The sequence below is a fragment of the Poeciliopsis prolifica genome, unplaced genomic scaffold, assembly GCF_027474105.1.
Source record: "Poeciliopsis prolifica strain line A6 unplaced genomic scaffold, Auburn_PproV2 SCAFFOLD007, whole genome shotgun sequence".
NCBI lineage: Eukaryota > Metazoa > Chordata > Actinopteri > Cyprinodontiformes > Poeciliidae > Poeciliopsis > Poeciliopsis prolifica.
The window spans coordinates 7,825,155-7,848,590 of NW_026562382.1; the positions used below are offsets into that span (position 1 = coordinate 7,825,155).

The 23,436-nt window shown below is 36.1% G+C and overlaps 3 protein-coding genes across 3 annotated transcripts; 1 reads left to right on the top strand and 2 right to left on the bottom strand.

Moving 5' to 3' along the window:
- Positions 1–59: 59 nt before the first annotated feature.
- Positions 60–10,433, top strand: zgc:113337 (uncharacterized protein LOC503741 homolog). Its single transcript, XM_055031543.1, has 7 exons — positions 60–196; positions 904–984; positions 1,074–1,394; positions 2,562–2,891; positions 6,123–6,407; positions 7,307–7,408; positions 8,768–10,433. Exons 2-7 carry the CDS (start codon positions 912–914, stop codon positions 8,773–8,775), a joined length of 1,119 nt encoding a protein of 372 aa, XP_054887518.1. The 5' UTR covers positions 60–196; positions 904–911; the 3' UTR covers positions 8,776–10,433.
- A 1,653-nt stretch (positions 10,434–12,086) lies between these two features.
- si:ch211-214p13.8 (B- and T-lymphocyte attenuator) lies at positions 12,087–15,790 on the bottom strand. The gene is made up of 6 exons (XM_055031545.1): positions 15,719–15,790; positions 14,354–14,677; positions 14,232–14,270; positions 14,042–14,164; positions 13,926–13,957; positions 12,087–12,528 (listed from the first exon to the last, which is right to left on the bottom strand). Exons 1-6 carry the CDS (start codon positions 15,774–15,776, stop codon positions 12,223–12,225), a joined length of 882 nt encoding a protein of 293 aa, XP_054887520.1. The 5' UTR covers positions 15,777–15,790; the 3' UTR covers positions 12,087–12,222.
- Positions 15,791–17,867: 2,077 nt separating this feature from the next.
- On the bottom strand, positions 17,868–20,664 carry LOC129361207 (B- and T-lymphocyte attenuator-like). Its single transcript, XM_055031954.1, has 7 exons — positions 20,658–20,664; positions 19,975–20,298; positions 19,853–19,891; positions 19,662–19,775; positions 19,531–19,562; positions 18,583–18,729; positions 17,868–17,903 (listed from the first exon to the last, which is right to left on the bottom strand). Exons 1-7 carry the CDS (start codon positions 20,662–20,664, stop codon positions 17,868–17,870), a joined length of 699 nt encoding a protein of 232 aa, XP_054887929.1.
- Between the last annotated feature and the right edge of the window lie 2,772 nt (positions 20,665–23,436).

The window sequence follows — 23,436 nt, forward strand, 5'->3', positions numbered from 1 at the left end:
TAATTTGTGCAGAGCTCCTTCAGTGTTCATTGCTGCCTGCGGTCAGAGGATCAGTCCGACGGGAGCGCAGCAACAAAGCATTTGGAGGAGCAGAAAATACCTCATGCCGATGGTGGATTATAAGGATGCAGGAGATGATGCAGAGGTAGACCAGCTTAAGCTGTTGGCTTTTCACATTTATAACAAGAGGCATAAGGTGAGTTTCTCTGTTAACTGATGAGATACAACTTGTAGAAGAAATGATTGCGAACTGATTTGTTCTCTTGATTGATAAAGAACTAAAAGTTTTTAGTCTGGCAGCTTTTTGTTTAGTTTATCTCATATTTCAAAATGTGATTAAAATGTTGGGAGTTGAGAAAAAAATATGCTAGACTTATAAATGCATTTTCTAAGTTTATTGAAGATTCTATTTTATGATGAACTAAAGTACAAATAATTGTGTTCCTGGAGGGAGATTTGATTTTAACCCCATTTATGTGCTCCTTGGTGGCTCAATTTACAATATTTCATATGAAACAATGCTAAGAGTGGTACTGGTGCATGGTATGAGCTTCACGGAAAAATAGGTAAGAAAGACTATCTAGAAAATATGTAACTTCACTTCAAATGAAATCAACAGAAAGGTGGATGCAACTTGGACCTTAGTAGTTGTTTCAAAACAACTGTGATTCTAAATACACAATGAAAACTGGTTTTGGAAAGGATCATGAACTGTAATAGCATGTAAAACCCCTAATGGCAACCCTGTGAAACATTCAATCTGGATCCAGAAACCAACTACTTCAAATGTGTTCCAGCACTTAACCAACAAACTCCTTCAAAAATTGATTAATGATTACAAAAAAATGTGTTCAGGTCATGATGAGACTTGAACAAATTTTCTTTCTTTCTATTTTTCCTCAGTGAGAACGATGATGATCCCTGTCACATGTAGAATAGTTCTGCAGGTGTCTTTTCTCCTCCTCTTAATTGGACAAACACATGGTGAGTAGGAGCATGCTAAGTCAAATCAATAAAATGCTGAAAAATAAAAACGCTACTTCTGTTTACTGTTTGCAAAATATTGACTTCAGGCAGAGTGACGGCGCCGGCACGTTTGAAAGCACCAGTGGACAAACCCTTTACACTGACCTGCACACTTTCGAAGGACCGTGGGGAAACTCTGAGGGAGGTCCGCTGGCTGGATGACAAGAATCAGACCCTGCTGAGCTACCAGCCAGGTAACAGAGACAGCCTGAGTGGACAGCAGCATGTGGAGCTCGCCACCTCACCAAAGGACTCCTCAGCAATCACCATTCGCAGGGTGGGCTTCCGTGACGAAGGCTGCTACACTTGCGTCTTTGAGCTGAGTCCTTCAGGTTCAAAGCAAGGACAGACGTGTCTCACTGTTGACGGTAAGAAAAATATTTATCATTATTTTTGAGTCTGATAAAGTTGGGCTGTCAAAAAGCAACTCAAGTATTTTGCATTTAGGATAAAATATATTCAAGTCTACACTGAAGTTGAGATAGCCACTGTTAGAGTTCAGATGGTAGGAGGAGATTATACTGTAGGGGAAAGGTAGAAGAGAATGGACAGAATAAGTTAACTCAATGGAGGAGCAATAGTTAATGGAGCTTTAGCTATCATAGAAATTCTCAACAAGTGAATTTGTGGATGCACAGGTGAAAGATTCATTAAGATACAAATATCAATTTACAAATAGTTACCACAATCTGAATATATATTTTAGTGTGAAGAAGTATTGCATGACTGCATCAGTACTGTAAGCACAGCTGAAAGCAGTTAAAAATGCATCAGAAAGATCCAGTGACTGAACCCTGTGTAACTCCATAATAAATTATCCCTTGCATCTCATTTGTTATTTACAGCTGATATGCAATCATGAGTTGTGCATTGATGCAACTCTTTTTGCAGTCACATAGATAACATTGTGCAGAAAGAAGAGTCATGAACTGGGTGTGTAAAACCTCCAGTTGAAACCTGAATGAGTTACAATCCCAGTGATAGTAAGAAGAGCAAGGTTGTCCTCTGTTTGGCACCGACAATATTCACGTGTATTTTAAAGACTCAGAGTGATAGATTTGTTGGGAAAGTCTTTTACAAAAGAGTAGCCAATATAAATGGGGGGATAAGTTGGCTGAAGACAGAGCTGTCAGAAGAGTGTCATAAAAGACAGTGGTCTGTATTCAGTCTTCATAGTTGCTGTCCCTGTTAACATTTCATCACTTGATTGATTTTGGATGCTTTCCCTTTTCCACTCAAGGCTTAAAACTGAAAATATGTGAATACACGTGTTCTCAACCACAGTTAACCTCTGACCAGAAACTGATGAGCGTGCTGAGACCGGGCCAGTCATGTTAATAAAGAGCTGTGCAGCAGTGGGAGAAGGGGAGCTTAAGCTCCTAAGCAAAAACAGCTGGGCGAGATTCCACTGAGTGGTTTCTGTTTGGGTACCTCATATTCTCAATATTAACATTCTCCTTTATGCACCCCGTGTCTCCCAGTTATGTTTATTATTTTTTCTGCCCTCAATCGAGCCTTTTGTATTTCATTCCCAGCCGAAGTCACATCTGAGAGAAACAAAACAGCAGTGAGTGGCAAGAAGGCATCCCTGTCATGCTCCTTTGGTTTGCCCGAAAAGGTGCAGCAGATACTGTGGAAGCACACGCCTACTCAAGGCGAATCAACTGAGGTGGCCTCTTTTGCAAAACGGAGCGACCCCATGATTGAGCCAGCTTATCAGGGGAGAGTCTGGCTCTCTGCTTCTCTGTCAGACAGTCAGCTTACGATTCAGCCTGTTGCCATCCAGGATGAGGGTTGCTACACCTGTTTCTACGAGACGCACACTGAGGGGACAAAGAGCTCTGTGGTCTGTCTCTCTACCTACGGTAAATATCTGCTCTTCAAGTTCGCTTTTATCCATCCGCATAACCAGTTTAACAATGCAACATTAGGTAAAAACATTTATTTTCCCGTCCTTTATCAAGTTCCAAGAACTGAAAAATAATTTTCTAAATAAATATGCAGCAAATATTTACATTAATAAGTCCTCTTAAGCACATTTGGGATTTGTCCTAAAAAGTAGAAACTGAGTTACGTTGGTTGCTAAGATAGACTTTTCATTCTAAAGTCACTTACATTTGAATAAACATCCTTTTAAGTTAAGTAGAAAAACATGACAAATAAGAAATGTGACAAAAAGAAACAAATATGTTCCATATTTCTAAATTGAGTCATTGGAGTCAAATTATTTATTGCAATTATATTGCTGATACTAAGTAAAGCAGGGCTTCTTTACTTTGACACAGTTTCTGATACAATAGTTTGCAAAACTGTATGTTTCTTCATTCAACTATTGCAATCTCCTTCCGTCTCAGTCACATTTACCTTTCACACAATAACTGAAACACATAGTCTTAGGATTTTACAACAATATCTTATGTTTTTCTAACTAAGGCACTAGATAAAGATAAATTTTAAGGTTTGGTGGCATTATAAAGTACCTTTTTGGCACTAGGAACAACTTTTTTTTATAAACTTACTCAGCTAACTCACACATATGTTGGATAATTTATATTTTCAGTGGTGGGAGCTAAATCCACTTATCCCAACACAGTTTTCTTCATCATTTGCTGCTTTATTTTATTGTTATTTAAAATTAAATTTTCAAGTGGAGAAGTTTTCACTGAACCTGAGAAGTAAGGATTGACTGCTAGTTTCAGATTGTGGTGGCAGGAAAGGAAAGCAGATTTATTAATCTTCTCTTCCTTCTCAATGCAAGATGCTTTAATGATGCAGCAGCGAGACCAGAGTTCTCTAGTCCTGCTTGCATACAAACACTGAACAATAATGTCGACGTGCAGAATGGAGCATTCGAAAGAATGATGGAGGCAGTGAGTGACGTCCTGATGCATGACTGTGTCAGTGTTCGCCGCACACAGTGATTTCCTCTGTGCTTTGTCTGCCTCTCCTTTGTCCTCTTTTGGATTTCAACTTTTCTCCCGTTCCCATTCGCTTTTATTAGTTTCAGAGAACAAATGTGCTTTTGTTTGAAACTGAAATGTACAGTACAGTATTTTTAAATTATTTATTTTACTTATGACTGTGCATGATTAACATTTTTATTTTTTTGTTCCTGCTCCCTATTTCTGCCAATATTCTTGTTGGATTCTCTCCACATTGGATGACATAATGACCTCTGATGTTTTTTCCCCCAACTTTCAAACAGTCTGTGAACAGCGATGACCAAAACAAACACAAATCTAACATTAATCATCTTGTGGTGACAGCTCGAACCTGAACCCCTGAAGCCTGGAAATTACAACCAGATCCAAAAATACTGACACAAAAGCTTTGGGTTTTATAGTGAATATTTGGACACAAAGTACAAATATTTCAGCCTGTAAAAAACATTCAAAAGTTTTAGTTTTAACATTGAGCCCTAGAGATAGTAGGACATATAATTTTAAATCTTCCATTCACAATTCATGTGCACTTGCTGATCTACAGTCCAGCATTCATACAAATAATAAATTGTGATGTTGCGCTGAAGGCTCACTGTTGAAAAGAGCTGGAGCTTTTTAAAGAGACATGGGCCCAATTTGAAGTCGTTAAATAGCAAATTGAAATGTCTTTTAAGTCATGTTTCATACATACAGCATTTTTATAACAACTGAAAGTGATTTAATTGCATTATGTGTGTGGAAAGTGCAAAATGCAGCCTTTTTAATCCTTCCACTTACTGCTTCTGAAATTACTTCTTTGATTTCTGGGCGTTGAGCTTTGGAAAATTCTCTTGTTGGAAGATGAATCGCCACCCCGGCCTGATGTCCAAGTTTCACAGTATGTGTGGTGTAAGCCAAATAATAGGCAGGGCCTGTCTTAGACAGAATGTTTGAAGTTCAGGCCCAAATATCTTTGCTTTTTTTTTTATTGCAACAGAGTTCTGTTCTTCTGGTCTAACAATTTGAAATGTGTTGTGCGAAGTTCAAGCGAGCTACCATGACCATTTGTCCACTCTACCATAAAGGCCTTTGCAGTACATGACCAATGGTTGAGTGTCGGAAAGCAAAACACTGAACCTATGGCAAACTGATTATTGGGTTTTTTGGTCTCCTCTCTACTCCGAAATGTATTGGCATCTGTGAAACCTTATATAATGTGTGTTTCATTCCAGCTCTTGTTCAATCATAGAAACATGTTTTACGAGAACAAAATGAACCTGAGCTTAATTCTGAGTAACAAGGGAAAGGTTTTTCATAGTCACGCATGTGAAATTTTACTTATTGACTATATTTTGTATTAACCTTTTATTCATTCTGTCATTGTAGGGTTGAATTTTGCATGGGAAGAAATCTAATCAAGTTTGGCTAAAACATAAAAGGTTCAAAAATCGTTTTTATCAGACACTGTATGTGAGCATACTTAAATAAACTAATACGTGTCAACAATATACCATAATACAGTATTCATTATTGCATGTTAGCATTAGGTTTTTTATTTCTTTAAATTGTTTGCTGAAAAATGTAAACTGTGTATGTAGTGTAACATTAAAAACAATTTGATGGCAACATAATAGCCTTCCCTTAATAGTCAATATAATGTTATAATGCTTGGTTTATGATCTGAATTTTTAGTCCCGTTGTTCAAATCCACCCTCACAAACCGGTGCTATCCAGACCAAAGGTGGGAGAAGTTCCTCAGTCAGAATACTGAAAGGAATCTATAACCATGAGAGCCAAATAACTGTGGCTGAAAATGTTCTTGCCAAGAACAATCCTCTCCATTCCAGTGCGTCACATTCCTCACCCAGCCTCAAGAACAAAGAATTGAAAACAGTTTAAGATTTAGTGATGGATCTTAAGAAAACAGAAACTTGCATGCCTTGGTTAATTCAAGTTTTTATCCCAGGTATCATGTGTATGATATATAATCACAAACTATTCCAAGATATGAGTTTAGATAGTTAATTTGGCAAAACAATATATTTAGGGACATAGATCAAGTTCCTTTCTGTTGATGTTATTTTGTCTCAATACAATAGAACATTTCTCAAAGTTGAGAAAACCTTCATAGCATTTCCTCTCCTATTCTGACTTGGTTTCGTTGTCTTTTTTCAGTTCTTCCGAAACCTCAGGTGAGCTACAAGACCACTTCTCCAGGCGTGATCGAAGCCAACTGCACGTCTGTATCTCGGCCTCCGGCAGAGATTGTGTGGAATGTGGAGACCGACAACCGCACCATAGGCCCCCCTGTGAACGTGCATCTCCATCAGGAGGACGGGACCACTCTAGTCATCAGCACGCTGACCGTCCGATCAGGGCTGCTTAAAGATGTGTCTGTCAAATGCTTGGTGCATCACAAAGGGCTCGAGTCACCCATTGCTGTATCCATGAACACTAAGAGTAAGTTATCAATAAACAACTGCATCTTTTGTTTATGTTATGTCTTTTCTGCAGGTAATATCTTAATAAGTATCACCTTTTAAATGCAGTTTTATTGATTTAAATAAATGAATACATACTGTATGATTGCAGCAGAAAACTGCAGTGACGTTGCTTGGCTGCCTTTATTTCTGCTTCATCGGGCACAAAAACCATCTGAAATAATAATCCATTAAATTTGAATTTTAGGGGCTAAAATAGCAACACAGGTTAGTTCATTACACTCTGGTTAAACAAGATGAAAATGAGAGTTTAGCTTTATGATCATGTAAACTCTTGCAGGAGTTCATATTATTGCAGTGACTGATAACAGCAACCTTGTCCCCCATCAGTCCTAAATCTTGTTTAGGATCAAAGTTTTGAAATGTTTTAGTTTAGATCTTCCTACTAAGAACTTCTGAACCGGTTGCTTCTTTAAAAAAAATATATGTCAAAGTACTTTTTAAATCTGACAGTATCCAAACAAATTGATATCCGATAATAATATAGAAAGATTAATTAAATATTTTTGTGTCATTTGTCAAAAAAGAAGCATAATTTATGACCTATCTACTCATAAATAGGAATCAAGTTGAGTGTAATATCAGACTCTAAACTGGTATTCATATTTAGCTCAGGCATTACTGCTGTGGTTTTTGCCAGCCTTAAATTCACCTCAGTTCACTGGGTCAACAGTGCAAAAGGAGAATAGTTGGACGGTAACACTATAAATTTAACATGCAATTGAATTACTGACGACCTGAAACAGCAGCAGGGTTCAAATTAGTGCAAAACAGACTGCACACATTTCAATTACAAGTTTTACAGTTTATGGCAAGCAATGAATCTCCTGATCAGGTCTGTTTTGTTCCCCTTTTTAGTTGGCACAGCTCTCACCATCCTGATCTCGGTCACCACAGTCGCAGCTCTCCTGGTGATGTCCTTGTGCTTCTGCCTTTGGAAGTGTTTTTTGCGTAAAGAAGGTAAGCGCAGGTTTATACTGGTTTTCTAATGCATGAGTATCTCCTAAGAAAAGAAATACCCTTCAAAATTAATTGATGTTTGTACATTGTGGAGCAAGATGCCTAAATCTGATTGTATAAGTTAAAGATCAATAATATTTTAGGAATTTTCAGAAAAGTAAAAGAAACCTAATAAATTCCCCTAATGCGTCCAACAGCCGTGCTCTGCAAATATTCTTCCTAACATGAGATTTTATTTTAAAATAAACATAATTTAATGTCTGGGCTGATTCTAGTGTGTTGCTTGGCAAACCACTCCAGAAACAACAGATTCCTGTTCAGATTCAGTTAGGTAACTGTGCATATGTTGTTACTGGCCAGAAAAGCAAGTCTCAGTGACCAGTGGGCAAGTCCAGTCATGCACTGACATCATTTCCAACCAACACACTTTAAAATAACCTAAAGTGTTTGATGTTGGGTGACTTTTCATTATGCTAACATGCAAAGTGACGCATTTACCCAAATCAGGACTTCTATACAACACCATGACTTTTAGGAGAACACTAAATAGCACAAGTCTAAAATCTTATTCAATGATATTCAATTCAAAAATACATTATTTCATTAGAAAGGGAATTGAAGTGTTCTAATTCACAGTACCCAGGTATCTTCAAGGTGTTGTGGATGTTGGTGCTGTGCGCAGAAAGGATGTCCAGTAGCAGTCAGTCTTGCAACCAATCTAAAGATCCTCTGATTGAAGATTGTTGCTGTATAATAGTTTCATGTCCGCCTTTCTAACGAGCAGAGATGATGTTTCACAGTGACTTCCTCATGACCCCATTAGATGTTGGCAAACACTTCTAATCTAACTCAGTCAATTTTGCTGTGTGACATTTTTACTCAAATTAATTAAGAATGCATCTTTACGAACCATCTCTGCTTGTATTTTAATTTCCTTAAGTAGCAACATCTCGAACATTCAGCAGTTTTTACTTTAAGGCGGGCTTTTTTAAATGTTGCTTTGATGTTATAATGAAATATGCAGTTGCACTCTCTTCATTATGTTTGCTCTGCCTCTCCCACAGATAATCCTTCTGCTTTGGAAAAAAAAAAACATGTGAAGGAGTGCACATATTTTAAATATGCCAGGAATTCATGTGTGAAAATGACTTACCCGGTTTGACTAAATGCAGTGAAGTAGTTGTCCTGTAAGATTATTTACAGTGACACTTAGTTAGAAAGTTGCTTCCCAGAGTTACAGTTTCAGAGCTAAACTAAAGATCTGGAATAATAAAACGGTCCCAGGAGACGACATAGGTCCACAGTGACAGTTTCCTCTAAAATGTTTTTTGTGAACGCTTTGTACGCTTTTCTTTTCAGACGATTAATCCGAGACGCAAGAGCTGAAAAGAGGATCTTCTCAGGACCGTCCTAAAGAGAACTTTTTCCTGCCATATCCTCATCTCTCGTCGTCGTCACCATATCTACTGCTATATGGTTGGAAAGGGAAGATGCTCTCAAATTCCTTAAGGGCTGTCCAGCACAATCCTATTCATCATCACCAACTGGGCGACACTCAGCTTTACTCTGACTCTTCCATAGTCTCTTCTTTTTTTTACTATTTTTGTTCATCTAAGCTCTGTAATTGATTGAGTCGATGGCTACACATTCCAGAACAGCAGAGTCTCTGTGCGGCTGAGTTGAATTATTTTGCAGAACATTACATGCCCTCAGAAAACCTTTCTGTGGTCGTCTCTGTTTTTTTTTTTCATGAACCTCAAAGATGTGTCTTAATGTTTGCTATTTTTCATACTCGCTAAAATGCAATAGAAACTCCAAAAAAAGCAAAACATTTGAACTTGAATGAAGTTTTAACATTACAAATATTGCAAATCTTGTCTTTGAATTGTAAGATTGACAGCTCATTATTTTGAGAACTGGGAAGGTTTATAAAAATGTAAGAAATTAAAATTCTTATAGTAAACTGTAAACTGTCTTCCAAAAGTATTCATACCACCTTGAACAACAAATTTTAAAGTGTTTTCTCACAATTTCATTTAATAGATCAAATCAAAAATAATGGATAAATGTGAAGAGGAAGGTAAATAATACGTTGGACGAGCTCAGGTCGACCAAGATTTGTCTCAATCCCAAAAAACACGTAGAAAGCTTTGGTCAAAACCAAAATGTTTTCCTAGATGCAGTACACTACATGTAACAGAAAAGTATCGCTGCCCTTTCCCCACAGGGAAACATGAAGGTGGCAAAATCATGTCGTGGAAATGCTTTTCTGTAGCTGGGACAGGAAGGTTTGTTAGAGATTAACTGGGGCAAAGATTTACTGAGCTTGTCCTGCTTTTGGAAAAACTGGCAAAAGCTTCAGTGTTTGCAACATGACAAAATGATAAAAAGTTCAAAGGTCATGAATACTTTTGTAAGGCACTGCATTCCAAATGTTTTTTCCATAACTATGATTTTTTTTTTTTACAGCATTTTTTTTCTTTTTTTATATTGTGCGTGTTTTTTGTTCAATGTTAAATTCTCCGGTCAGATGGTTTGAATCAATTTCAAAAGCATTTTAGTTGCCCCTGAAAGAATGTGTGTCCTGCTGCTCACTGTGCAGTCGGACACTTTCTGTCTGAAAGACCTAAAAAACACGACTTGAGCACTTCAGGTTAAATAACTCAAAGGATCTCTGTCCTTTATAAAACCCCTCTCACTTTGGACCAAACACACAGAAACATCAAAGCATAAAAGAAAATGCATTGATGCTTCTAGTTGATCTTCTGAGGGTTTTTCTTTTTTTCAGTTTTAACTGGTTTTTATTATCAAAGCTATTATAGTTACTGAAGCGAATGATTTGCATTTTTTCTTGTTTATTGATGGTGTAAGACATGGAAGTCGTCAGAATTATGTTAGGAATATCATTCCTGTCTGCTGAAGGCTTTCAATCACACAAAAATACTGTATTTCAATGAAGACACATAATAAAAACCATCACATGTAATATAACTGTAAAAGAATAAATAAATGACTGAAACAGTAACCGTGGAGCCTCTCTGTCATTGTTTTTTGAGCTATAGTGCTGTATCTCTTTAAGATCAAATGTGCCAAATCTGCCTGCCAGATGCTTTTTTTTTCATCTAAGCCAGAGCACTGAAGTTGGATCTTCTGGAATGATGAAAAAAAGATGCACCCATGTGCTCTCAGAAACTTTCACCATGCCTTTCTTGCACAAAATGCACGTGCGGTATTTAATTTAGCACTTGTGGAAACAGACAAGAAATAATTCTTGATTACGTTAGCCAGGCTACTTAAGTCAGGAATTCGTGTTACACCACCATGTCTTTGACATTATGCCAACCATTTCAGAAATGATTTATGTAGTTAGAACCACTCAGACTTAGACTCACGTAACTTACCTCAGCAATATGAAGCTTGTATGTGTGTGTTGTATGACAGCTTATTTAGGAATGTGTGTGTGAAATAAACTTATGTGTGAGACATTTCGGAGAGGTATGTGTGTCTTATTGCATGTGTATATTTTGGATCGACTCCATTTTGCTTGAGGTATGCAGCTGGGCAGATCATGCTCCTGGTGGTGGTGTTTGGTTCTGCGATTGTAAAAAGCCACCCTCGCTGAAAAATCTATAACAGTCACTACGATCACATAAGTGATCACGTTGTCAATCTGTCGCAGTGAGGATGACTTCTTTGTTCACCAGTGACTGAAATGCAAACGGCACTTCTTGTGTGACAAAGAAAGACTTTAACAGTTTGATCTCAGAGGTTCTGGGTGCCAGACACTGTCGCTGAAAGAAAAACTTTCCACACAGCAACACAGTGGTTTATTCCTCCAATGGAGAATTCATATGCAGCTGTAATCTCAGCTCTTCGCCTTTCACAGCATCCCACTGGGGGAACTAAAAGGTCTGGCGTTTTTTTGTATTTTCATCATGACATTTTATTGAGTTGCAGCGCATCCAGAAGAATGCTTGGAATAGATTTATTAAGGAACATTGTGTTAGATATCATCAAATTAATATTATATGTCGGCAAGATGAGCAAGTCAGGTCACAGCTTTGCTTCCAAAATGTATTTGATTTGTAGCAGCAGCTTATTTTTTTTTTACAGTGATGTAACAAAAAAATGAACTAAATTAGAAAAGAATTCCAGCTTGAATTTCTTGTCTTTGTCTATTTTGCGTTTCTAACTTTACATCTTCTCTTTCCACCAGTCCAGACCAACTCAGTATTACTTCATCTTTATTTTAAACAAGGGATGGAAACCTTGTGCCTCCACTTTTACCACCTCAACTCTTCCGATCTTACTCAAACATCTCTGCATCAAAACCAGACATGATCATTGCAAGTCTGACTTCTATGTTACTTCCTGTAATCTTGAGCCAAACACACTCAACTGTGGCTTACAAGTTAGGAAATTTGTGTCAATGCGGCCATGATGACACTCTGTATGTTATACAGGAAATGTGTTTTAGAATGGCTTTATGTGTTTTTTCTTGAAGTTCCTGTTTGAAGTGATATAACATTTCTGGCATTTAATAACCTTTAAGTGCTAGTAATGCACAACACATATTTGTTAAAAAAATAAAATAATGATAATTATCCCTGAATTGTTGACACTATAATTACATAAAATGATGAACAAACAGGAAAAAACTATCCTTTGATGGCTCTCATGTCTACTTCAAATGTTACAGCTTTATGACCACAAACTCTTTCTGCACTGACACTTAAACCGCACCGTTCCATGACGCTTCCACACGAGTATGGATGTTTCTAAGTTATTCTTAATCAGTGAAAAGTACTCAACTTTTAAGTCACATTGATAACAGCGTAATTTGTCTTTGTGTCGTTTTTACATGTGTAGTTTCTGACTGTTGTCCCACGCTGTAGGGGGTTGATGACAGCATACACTTCACTTTTAGGTGCTTCTGTTTTCACTGTTGAGTATGTAACAGTCTGCTGGTTCCCAGTTAGAGCGAGTCCAGGTGATGTTGATCTTTCTGGTTTATTCGAAGAATAGATGTCATTCAGAACAGAGGTTGGAGTTCGCAGGCTGGGAGAAGAAAGGGCGATCGTCTTGGGGAGTTCTGGTATCATATGTGTAGATATTTCCTGCTAGAGGAAAATAAAATTTAAAAATATTTTACTTTATAATAAGATTATAAACTGTACAACTACTTCAAGTGAAGAAAGTCGAGATGATCTTAAACTCTCACTAGAAAGGTTTTTCTCTGCTTCTTTCTACTGGGACACCTGCATTAGAACGTCTCAGCTAAAATCTACCTAAACTTTTTTTAGATCTAGAGAGGTCTTAATATTTGAAGCCTTAATGTAGCGATGGAAACACCGTCAGTATTTTTATCAGCTGCATTTATTTCAACTGACCACTGACTGAAGCCTCAGGTTGTTTTTTATAAATCATGCTGCAACTGATCTTATTAAACTGTTTAGTATTTGTTTTGACATGCCTTTCTCATTTCCCATCAGAAACAAATAGTTTCAAAAATGAAAATGCATATTACAGAAGATTCATGCTCCATGGGATAAACTTTTTAATAATCCTTATAGTAAGACCGGGTTGTTCTGAGCAATCTTCATAGACATGCCGCATTAAGCTTAGGTTGCTGGAGGAAAAGCTGATCGTTTCTCTGTCCTCTCATCTACATGTACTGCATTATTTCCGGATATTTTAAGTTTCCCCTCAGTTTCATCGAAGCTACATCTGGTAGCTGATACCTTCCTGGAGGGCCATATCAGTTGCACCAAAACAAGTTAATGTTCTCCTTCTCCTGCCATTAACTTTCTTTTCCTAGTTTAGTGCTTCTGTTTATTCTTTGCTTTGGCTTCTTAAACACCCAGTCGGTTGTGGCAGATGGGAGTTCAGACTAAGCCGGGTTCTGCTGGAGGTTTCTTTCTGTCAAAAGAAAGGGGGAGAGTTTCCACTCCACTGTCACGAGATGCATTTCCAGTATGAGGGATTGATGGTCACAACTTAAGCTATTTTCTGCTGTTGATACATGCTCACCCAGGTAGAGTAGATATTTGTACAAGACGCAGTGCCTTTCATTTAACTCTCATTCAGTCTCCCGTGTTTCCATAACTGCAAACCTTTTAACCAGCTTTAGTAATAAACTGAATATGACAGCAATGTTAGATACCGAGGAAACGCATGTATGTATAATTGGATTGAATTGACTTTTTTTTGGAATTGGTGCTTTTTAGATTACATAAATAAACTGAATTGAATTCAATAGACATGTACTATAAAACATCTCCAAGATGCTGTAGAGCACAAGGCTCTGCAGCATCTTGCAGAGCTGTATTGTGGCGTAGCTTTCATCTGGTGTAAAGGTTGTTTAAAAGACTTTGTCTTTTTGATTATGACCCAGCTTTACAAACTATACATGATACATTTTTTGCAAACTGACTACCTCAGAGTTCTTGTAATTGTTCTAAAGAAAATGTGAAGTTTCAAAACACTAAACAATAATTCATTACGTAAACCTGATTACCTCTTGGTTTTTGTAGTTGCGGGTCCACGTTCCTATGGAAAACAAATTTAAAGGGGATTAAAGATGCAAGTAGTGCAACAGTTACAGAAGAACCACAGCTAAATTAATAGTCTTACGTTTGCATCCATGAAAGCACATGAGGACCAACACGATCGCTGCAGCGATCAGAAGTGTAATGGTAACACAGATCAGGAGGATGGATAGCGAGGAGAGATCATCATCAATGCTGCCTGAGCCAACTGCATGAAAAAGTAATGTTAAAATATCTGCAATATTAAATGTGTAAAATTACATTAAGCTTCTTACCTGCATCATCATCAGGATTTTCTACTCCTTTGTTTGATTCTTGAGCAATAAAAGAAAACAGATATGATTCACACAATGAACCAGATTCTTGCATTTCATGGGTAAATCTTGGAGAAAAATACCTGAAACTGAGATGTTGATGGAATGGCTGACTACTTCGTTACCGTGTCCTGCAGTACATTGGTACAGGCCGTCATCATTAATGGAAACCTGCTCAAAACTTAAATATGAAATCACATTCTCTTTGTCATATTTCTGTGTGATTTTTATGTTCTCCGTATCTGGAATGGCTTCCCAGTTCGCTAATGTGGCAGAAAATTTAAACCAGCCGACATTGAATGACTTCCCACAGTGTTGGACGGGACACTTGACTGTCAGATTCTGTCCAGGGGAAACACGTTTTATTTCTCTTCTTCGTACTTTAGTCGTCACATCACATGAAGAAACTGTAATTTCAAAAGATTATTGTAATTTTAATGACACGATTTCAAAGTTATTGTCAAGAACAGTTTATGTTATCATACTGATTTTGATTAAGAAAAACATGTTCATTACTTCAAGATATGACATTAATTCCCAATTTTGTTGACCTAAACAAGGACATTTCTTGAAAAATATGGTTTGTTTGTTTGTTTGTAAATGTAAGCAACAAAAGAAGTTTCTATTAATGAAAATATTTTGATATCACACAAACAAACCTTACGTGAATCACTTTTTAAAAATTCATCAAATTGTCTACATTAACCTAGAGATTATCAAACACAAAACTATTCACTAACGTGTATATATTATTTTATATTATGTTGTCCTCTTTATCAAGACAATAGTGGTAGAACAAAGACATGGAAGGAAAAAAATTAAAGAATTAAGGACTCTGAAATGTAATTAGTATTGATAATTCATTTAAACTCACAAAAAGTCAAAGCCAATTGGAAAATTGGGTGAAGCTCTTGCTGTTTACAACATACTACATCTACAACATAACATGTTTACCAAAAGACATCTGATGCAATACGTTTTTACCAATAAATAATATAAAATAAAATAAAAATGATATTAAGGTTCTGGAGATATGTTTTTCTAATACCAGAAAAACATTTGTTTTTATTTATTTAGTTATTTTTTGTTTATCAGATTTCAACAGAAAATATAGTTTTGAAAAACATGTAGAGATGTTTGTGTATTCAAACAATAATCATCCAGTAATTATTTGAATATTTTTTATACTTTTTTTTTCTTTTTAATATTTAAATTGACTTCTAATCTAAACCTCATCAGTGAAACAAACAAGATAAATCAATTTAAAGTTTTTTTGTTTCTTTCTATTTTAATTCATTTTAACTGAAGAAAACTTGCCATCTGGCAGCTTTGCTGTCACATAAATATTGAGTCTCAGTCACACTGAAATAAAATTTCTTCTGTTGCTTTCTTGACAACCTTACTAAATGAAAACAAAAAAAGTTAAAAAAGAAAAATAAAAGCCTTACCTTTATTTTCTCTGCTAAGGCAAATAAACGTAACACACCAAATTATCAGGAGCTGCATGGTGCATCATACGCTCATCACAAAAACTTTCAAACAAGGTGCTGCAGGTTCATTTTACTTGTGACAAGTTAACCACTTCCTGACTTCGACCACCCGGCACATGTTTTTCAGTTTACCACGAGGTTAAAAAATTCCCCGTGTGCAAAGATAGAAAGATGAGAAAAAATGACGCATGCAAAAGTTATTTTAGCATTCCCAAGATCAACACGGATACATACCTGCACTTGATCATTCTTATGATGAACTTCAGGTCACTTTTACTCAGAAACATGCAAAAAATTATCACTGCAACAAGCAACATTTTACCAGAAGCTCAGCAGTGCAACCTCACGGTTAAACATTGATCAGAAGACCACAAAAAAAAAAAAAACTTCATCTGATGGTTACTTTCGAGAACTGAGAAGACACCTAAATCACGACCAGAAGTCTAAACCATTTACAATCCAGAGCCATTTTTCCCTGAGTCCAGTAAAATAAAATTTATGTAGAGCCACAACAGTTTTATGATTGTTTCAAAAAAGACATCTAACTTTAGATAAATATCTATTTTAAGACATTTAATGTCATGTTTAAACAACCACCATCTTATATCTATTAATGGTTAAAAATGCAACTTATACTAAAAGAGAGCCAAAGCATTTTCTTTGATGGGATGTTGATATAAATGGAAAATGATGTCTGATGTTTTCAAAATAATGACAAGGACAAAACAGGTCTAAGAACTAATTCTTTTGAGCTTTATTTTGTTGTGTATTTGTTTCTAGATCTATATTTAAAAACAATAATTTAATGGTTCTAATTTTCAGCTAATGTTATTTAAATCTATCTGGAAAGTCTAAAGAGCCAGTAATGTCGACTGAGTTGTATTTCAGTAACTTTAGGTATGAAATGTTGTAGTCACAGCAAAGTTTTTCCTTTTTTACACGTTAATCAAACAGAATCAGTACTTTTTTCTCATGACAAATTTCAAATAACCCAAGAACTCCAACAAGCTCATCATTTTAAGAGAAATCGTCCACACAGAAACAGAGGGACTTGTTTTTGTCTCAGAGTATTCATGTTTTAAATGTGGACCATCAAACTATACAACACATTTTATACCCCAAAACTGGGGGCACAAATCCCTTAAATGCTTGACTTTATAGAATTGGTTCAAGATGAAACCCAAACTTTTTGAAAGGATTAGGATTAATGTTTATTTAAGAAGAAACAGGGACTTTCTGTGGAATTGACTGAAAAACGTTATGACAAGTTTCTGACCAGACAAGTAACAGAAGAAGCGATTTTCCTTTTTCCTACTATTTCCCACACCATAAAAGCATCACCTGGTGTGAATAGACTGCCATGTTTTTTTAGACTTCATGCCCTCCATGAAACAAGACAAACTGCTTTTTTTTCTCAACAGTGCCATCTTGTGTAGACTATTAGGTGATGCTGATTGTGTGCCTGTGTGTATTTATGTTTTGATGAGAAAAATATTCAAGTAGAAGACATTTTTTTTCAGTTCTTCATTGTTGACATCTGTGATAAAGAACAGGGCTAAAATCTTATTATTTTTCATATTTTTCCACGCTTCATGTTAAACTAGTTTTCAGTTTTCAATTTGAAAAAAATCTCCTTAATACTTAATTTAAAATGTATCACTTTTTCTTTTGTGTTGCCACAAGGTTTCTTTTCTGTATCCACTCGCGTGTTTGTAGAGGAAAATAAAAACTTCCACAGCACTCCGAAATAAGGATGCAAAACAAAAATTTATTCCACAGTTTTTGTGAGATATCCTTTACAAGAGCAGTTGTATTTTATCTAACCTTCACAAACAACTACGGTTGAAAAACCGTGTGGCTCTGTAGATAAACTAGCAGCGCCTTTCCTTTCTTCCTTGTTAACGCTACAGCGTGCACACCTCATTTGCATAAATTGCGAAATGGACACTTAAACTATAAACATACAACTTAAAATAAAACACTCATTGACAACAAAACATTACAAAATTAGCTACATGCAGTACTAATAATTCTTCCTAAACTTCGATAAATTCTCTTATTAAATTACATATTAAACAAAATGTTTTTACAATAACTGAATATTACTTCACATTAACTTGGCCTCCACATCTTTCATCTCACTCTGAGGACAAAGGCTCAAGCAATTTTGTAAACCCATGTCAGATTTGTCTTAAACAAATTAGTTTTTCAGTTCTTCTTCATTTCTCAAGTCTCTGTAGTATCATAAGCTCTCTCACATGAATGACCTGCCAAAAGCATCAGGAGCAACATCTGCCATTGATGAATATGTTGTACAGGAAATATGTGACAGAATGGTCATGTGGGCTTTTTCTTGATATTGCTCTTTGAATTTGCATAACATTTTAAATGTTTAATAGTCGTAAGTAAAAGTAATGCAAATATTATACCTGTTTAAAATAATAATACTTTCAGTGTTTCAAGTCCCTGAATTGTTGAGATTATAACATGAAATGATAAATGCACAGAAAATCTATCTTTTATGCCTCTCATGTCATGTAACTGCCCTCTTTTGTACTGTCACTTAACCAACATCCAATCCATAAGTTGATGTTCTGCACATCTATGCTTGTGTGGATCATTTATACTTCTGCACAAGTCTGGATGTTTCTGACTTATTCTCAGAGAGTGAAAAATACTCAACTTTTAAGGCGTTGATAACAGCAATTTGCTTTTTCATCCTGCTTACATGTGTAGTTTCTGGCTGGTGAACTACATTGTTGGTAGTTGATTATTGTATACACTGCACAGTTAGAAGCCTGGCTATGAGCGGCTATATTTGCTGCATTCCCAGTGAGAGTAAGAGCAGGTGATGGTGATGTTGTTCCTGGTTTACATGAAGAATAGATGTCGTTCAGAACTGAAATCTGAGTTTTCAGGCTGGGAGAAGAAGGGGCCCTTGATTCCGGTGTCTTATGTGTGGATATTTTCTGCAAGAAGCAAATAAAATAAAAATAAAAAACTTTACTGTACATGAAGATGATAAACTGTACAATTACTTCAAGGTGAAGAAAGTCAAGATGATCTTAAACTCTCAGTGGAAAGGTTTTTCTCTTCTTCTTTCTTGTCCCTTATATCATAACGGATCCAACAATAACACCTGGATTCGGATGTTTCACCTAAAATCTACCAAAACCTTCTGTAGAGATAGAGGGCTGATGTGTCTTTACCATGAGTTGAAGCCTTGAAGTAAACGCTTCTGCATTTGAACACACCACTGATTACACTGAGACTGTTAAGCGTGAAGTTGTTTTTTATGACTCCTGTTGTGTTACAAACAAATATTAATACCTTTGAGTTCCAACTCAAGAGTTTTTCTATTCTTCTTGATTTTTGTTCTCTCTAGGTGGTTTTTTTCAGGCTCTAGTGTCCCCTATATGACAGTAGGCTGACAGGAAGGGGGTAAGGAGAAGTGGTAAGACATGAGGCAAATATCATCGGGTCCAGGAGTCAAACCCGCGACAGCCGCATCGAGGACTAAAGGCTTCCAAATGTAGGTCACGCCACCACAGCACGCCCCTTGATTTCTCATTTCTAAATAAGATGCCTGTATTTCATCTTAACAATTGATCAATTCAGTCAATGATTACATCTTATTTAATGGTACTGCAAAGTTTGCACATTTTCTGAAACTAACTATACCATCTCAGAGTTCTTGTTATTTTCATTTACCTAAAGAGTAGTTTCAAAATCCAAACTAAACTCTACTATGTAAAATAGATTTACATTACCGCTTTGTTTTTATTGTTGCAAGTCCAAGTTTCTGTAAAAAAAAAACAAAAAAACAAACAAACAAAAAAAACAAGTTAAAGGGGACTGAAGATGCAAATAATGCAACAGTTACAGAAATTAATAGTCTTACGTTTCCATCCATGAAAGCACATGGGGACCCACACTATCGCTGCAGCGATCAGAAATATAATAATAACACAGATCAGGAAGATGAATAGTGAGGAGCGACCGTCGTCAATACTGTCTGAGTCAACTGCATGAAAGAATGATGTTAAAATATCTGCAATATTAAATGTGAAAAAAATGCATTAAGCTTCTTACCTGCATCATCATCAGGGTTTTCTACTCCTTTGTTTGGTTCTTGAGCAATAAAAGAAAACAGATATGATTCACACAATGAACCAGATTCTTGCATTTCATGGGTAAATCTTGGAGAAAAATACCTGAAACTGAGATGTTGATGGAATGGCCGACTACTTCGTTATTGTGTCCTGCAGTACATTGGTACAGGCCGTCATCATTAATGGAAACCTGCTCAAAACTTAAATATGAAATCACATTCTCTTTGTCATATTTCTGTGTGATTTTTATGTTCTCCGTATCTGGAATAGCTTCCCAGTTCGCTAATGTGGCAGAGAATTTAGACCAGCCGACATTGAATGACTTCCCACAGTGTTGGACGGGACACTTGACTTTCAAATTCTGTCCAGTGGAAACACGTTTTGTTTCTCCTCTTGGTACTTTAGTCGTCACATCACATGAAGAAACTGTAATTTCAAAAGATTAATGTGATTTTAATTACAGAATTTCCAAAGAACCGTCAACTCATGTTTATTTTGATTTTAATAAAGTGTTCATTGCCAAACGTTGCCAGACATTTCCAATGAACACTACAGAAAACACTACAGAATTATTACAAGGTCTTTTTTTGATATAACTATTGTTTGTTTATTATTTACAGCAGAAAACATACTTTTTAAAAACCTTTAGAGCTTATTAAAACATAAATATCCAGTAGCTATTTAAATCTTTTCCTAAAAACTTGTCTTTTTATTGTTTTAATCGGCTCCTGTTTTTACCTCATCAGTGAACCAAATAAATAATAAATCAATTGAAGGAATCAAACCTGCCATTTCTGTCACGTAAGTGCATAGTCTCAATTATGCTCAAATAAAATGTTAAAAACTAACATTTTAGTTTTAACTAAAATGTTAAAACTAACATTTTAGTTAAAAACTAAAATGTTAGTTTTTAACATTGAAACTAAGTAAGCTGAAAAAACCAAAAGCCTCACCTTCATTTTGTCCACAGATGCAGATAAAGGTAGTAAACCAAATTATCAGGAGCTGCATTCTGTCCATTGTCCATCATATGCTCAGTACAATAACTTTCAAATAAGCACCTGCAGGTTCATTTTAGCTCTGTGACCACTTCCTGAACCACATTCTTGTCTTCAATCATCCAGTATGTGTTTTTCAGCATAGCATCAGGTGACAACATTTCCCATGTGCAAAGATAGAAAGAGAAGACATATTTTTACACACGCAAAAGTTATTTCAGCATTCCCATAATCGGCACAGATACATACCCACATTTGGTTGTTACTTTTCATTATGATGAACTTGAGACATCTCTTTTTCAGAAACATGCACAAAGTCATCACCACAACAAGCAACGCTATCACGCTTTTACCAGAAGCCCAGTAGTGCAAGTTGGTGCACAGATACCTCAGGGTTATACATTGATCTAAAGACCCCTGAAAAACTCTGTTAACTACGTAGCTTCTTTGGTTGGCTACCTGGTAAAAATGAGCCTCTTGTCCGAGACTCTGTTTCAGGAACATCTTCAGTTGATTGTGCCACATATCAGGGGATATTTAATGACACTTGGCCATTACACTTGGAGGGTGGATGGGTGCTTTGTTCAGGGAATGCTCATTTTGCTCCTCTGTGCACTTTGGTTATCAAACCAGGCCCACCAATATGTTCAAACTCATCACCTTAAGAGACATTAAGCAACTGAAGAACTGAAAAATTAACTGCAGATGGACACTATTATATAAAAGCAGGCAGCCCAGTAAGCATTAGTAGATGAGCAAAAAACACAAGTGGAAGCAGTTGATCCATGAGAAACTTCTCTTTCCTCTCTGTTTGTCACACTTTTTCCACAGAAGCCAATGCAAGTGGGTGTTCAGATCCAAGATTCAAAGCAGAAGGGGTTTTTCTTCTTTCTACTATTTCCCTCTCATAAAAACAGCACCTGGCGTAGAAAGTTTCCCTTCTCTTTTTCAGACTCCATGCCCTCTATCCTTAGTGGTATGATAGACAAACTGTATTTTTTCTCAATAGTGCCATCTTGTGTAGAAGATCAGGTGATGCGGATTGTGTCCTAATGACTATTTCTGTTTCATAAGACAAATATTCAAGTAAAATACCTTTTTTGCTATTGTTCTTTATTGTTGAAATCATAGGATAGAACTAATATCTAATCATTTTTACATATTCCTAAAATTTCATATTAAATTCAAGTTTTTAATACAAAACACTCCTCGTTTTCATATTTGTTCCAGAGGAAAGGGTGCTCCAGCACCACCTAGTGTTTGTTTGTGCATGTCCCTGTGGGTGACCCGACCAAAACGTCAACAATCATTGCAAGTCCAAAAGACAGAAGACAGATTAAAGGCAATAAAATATTAAAGGTCCATGATTGATCAATTGGATTTCCAGATTCCAGACTTTTTCTACTTTTTCTATGTAATGCTTGCCAATTATGAGCTATTGGTCAGTAAAGCTATTGGTCAGTGAAGCTGACCAATAACTCACAAACAAAAAGTTTAAGAATTAATTCAAGTGTGTATTTCAATACTAATGACAGAAAATGTTTGATTTCCTTTTGAAATGCAGAAAAATGATGACAGAAACGAAAGATTGTTGACTGTCTCTGACGTCTTTCTGTGCAGCTACAAACCAATACATAAACACGTATTAACCTTTAAAGAGAAAATTGTAAATATGTCAAACAAAAGCAACACTAAGCTATTGATGAATGATGATTAGCTGAGAACTGCATCTTCATGAATCGCATCTGGACTGGCTATCCTCACTATTTTTAGTCTGAAATGTAAGATCAACCCTTTTTTTCAGTGAAACTGCAGAAGAACAAATTTACTAGTAAAGTCATACTTTTAAAAGGTAGTTCTGTTTTTCTATTAGGTTCAACCTGCTCTTACTCAGAACTGATAAAAATCTACTGAGGTAATTGCAGGGGCTTCATTTCATCACTTCCCTACCACATCCTGACCTCCTACAGCATCCTGTACAAGTGTGTTTCAGCACATTAACAGTTTTTATTAACTGTGATACCCCCTGAAAAATACATTTCAAGCAAATGAGCCATGTAATGAATGAAGAAAACCAGACCACTTACATTTTAGTCAAAGAGCTTGTTTCTTTGTCATTTGTTGCTAAATGTTAGTACTATTGTCTTCCTGTCCTTCAATTCAAACCTGTAAAAAGTGAAAGTTTAAATTCAATTTGTGTATGAGGCACTGAGTTTATGAACAGCACCATCTTGTGTTGAAAATTGATACTGTACAGCCATGTGCTATGACGAGTCTCGTTTTTCAGATTAAAAGTATCTTTGGAAATGAAACTTTTTAGTAGGTATAAGTGGAAATTTTTCATAAGAGAAATAACAGACTAATTACATCTGTGTAATTAATCTACATGACACATATTTGTGTTTCAGTTAGTGCTAAAATTCCTGAAATAAAATATCTTTTCAACAATTTTCTACTATATTGAATGGTCTGTATATTATGTAGACAGATGTGCAATATCTGCAAAGGTTTCTTAAGATTCTGCATTTGGGAGACTGTTCTTCTCTCAAGATACAAATCACTTTTC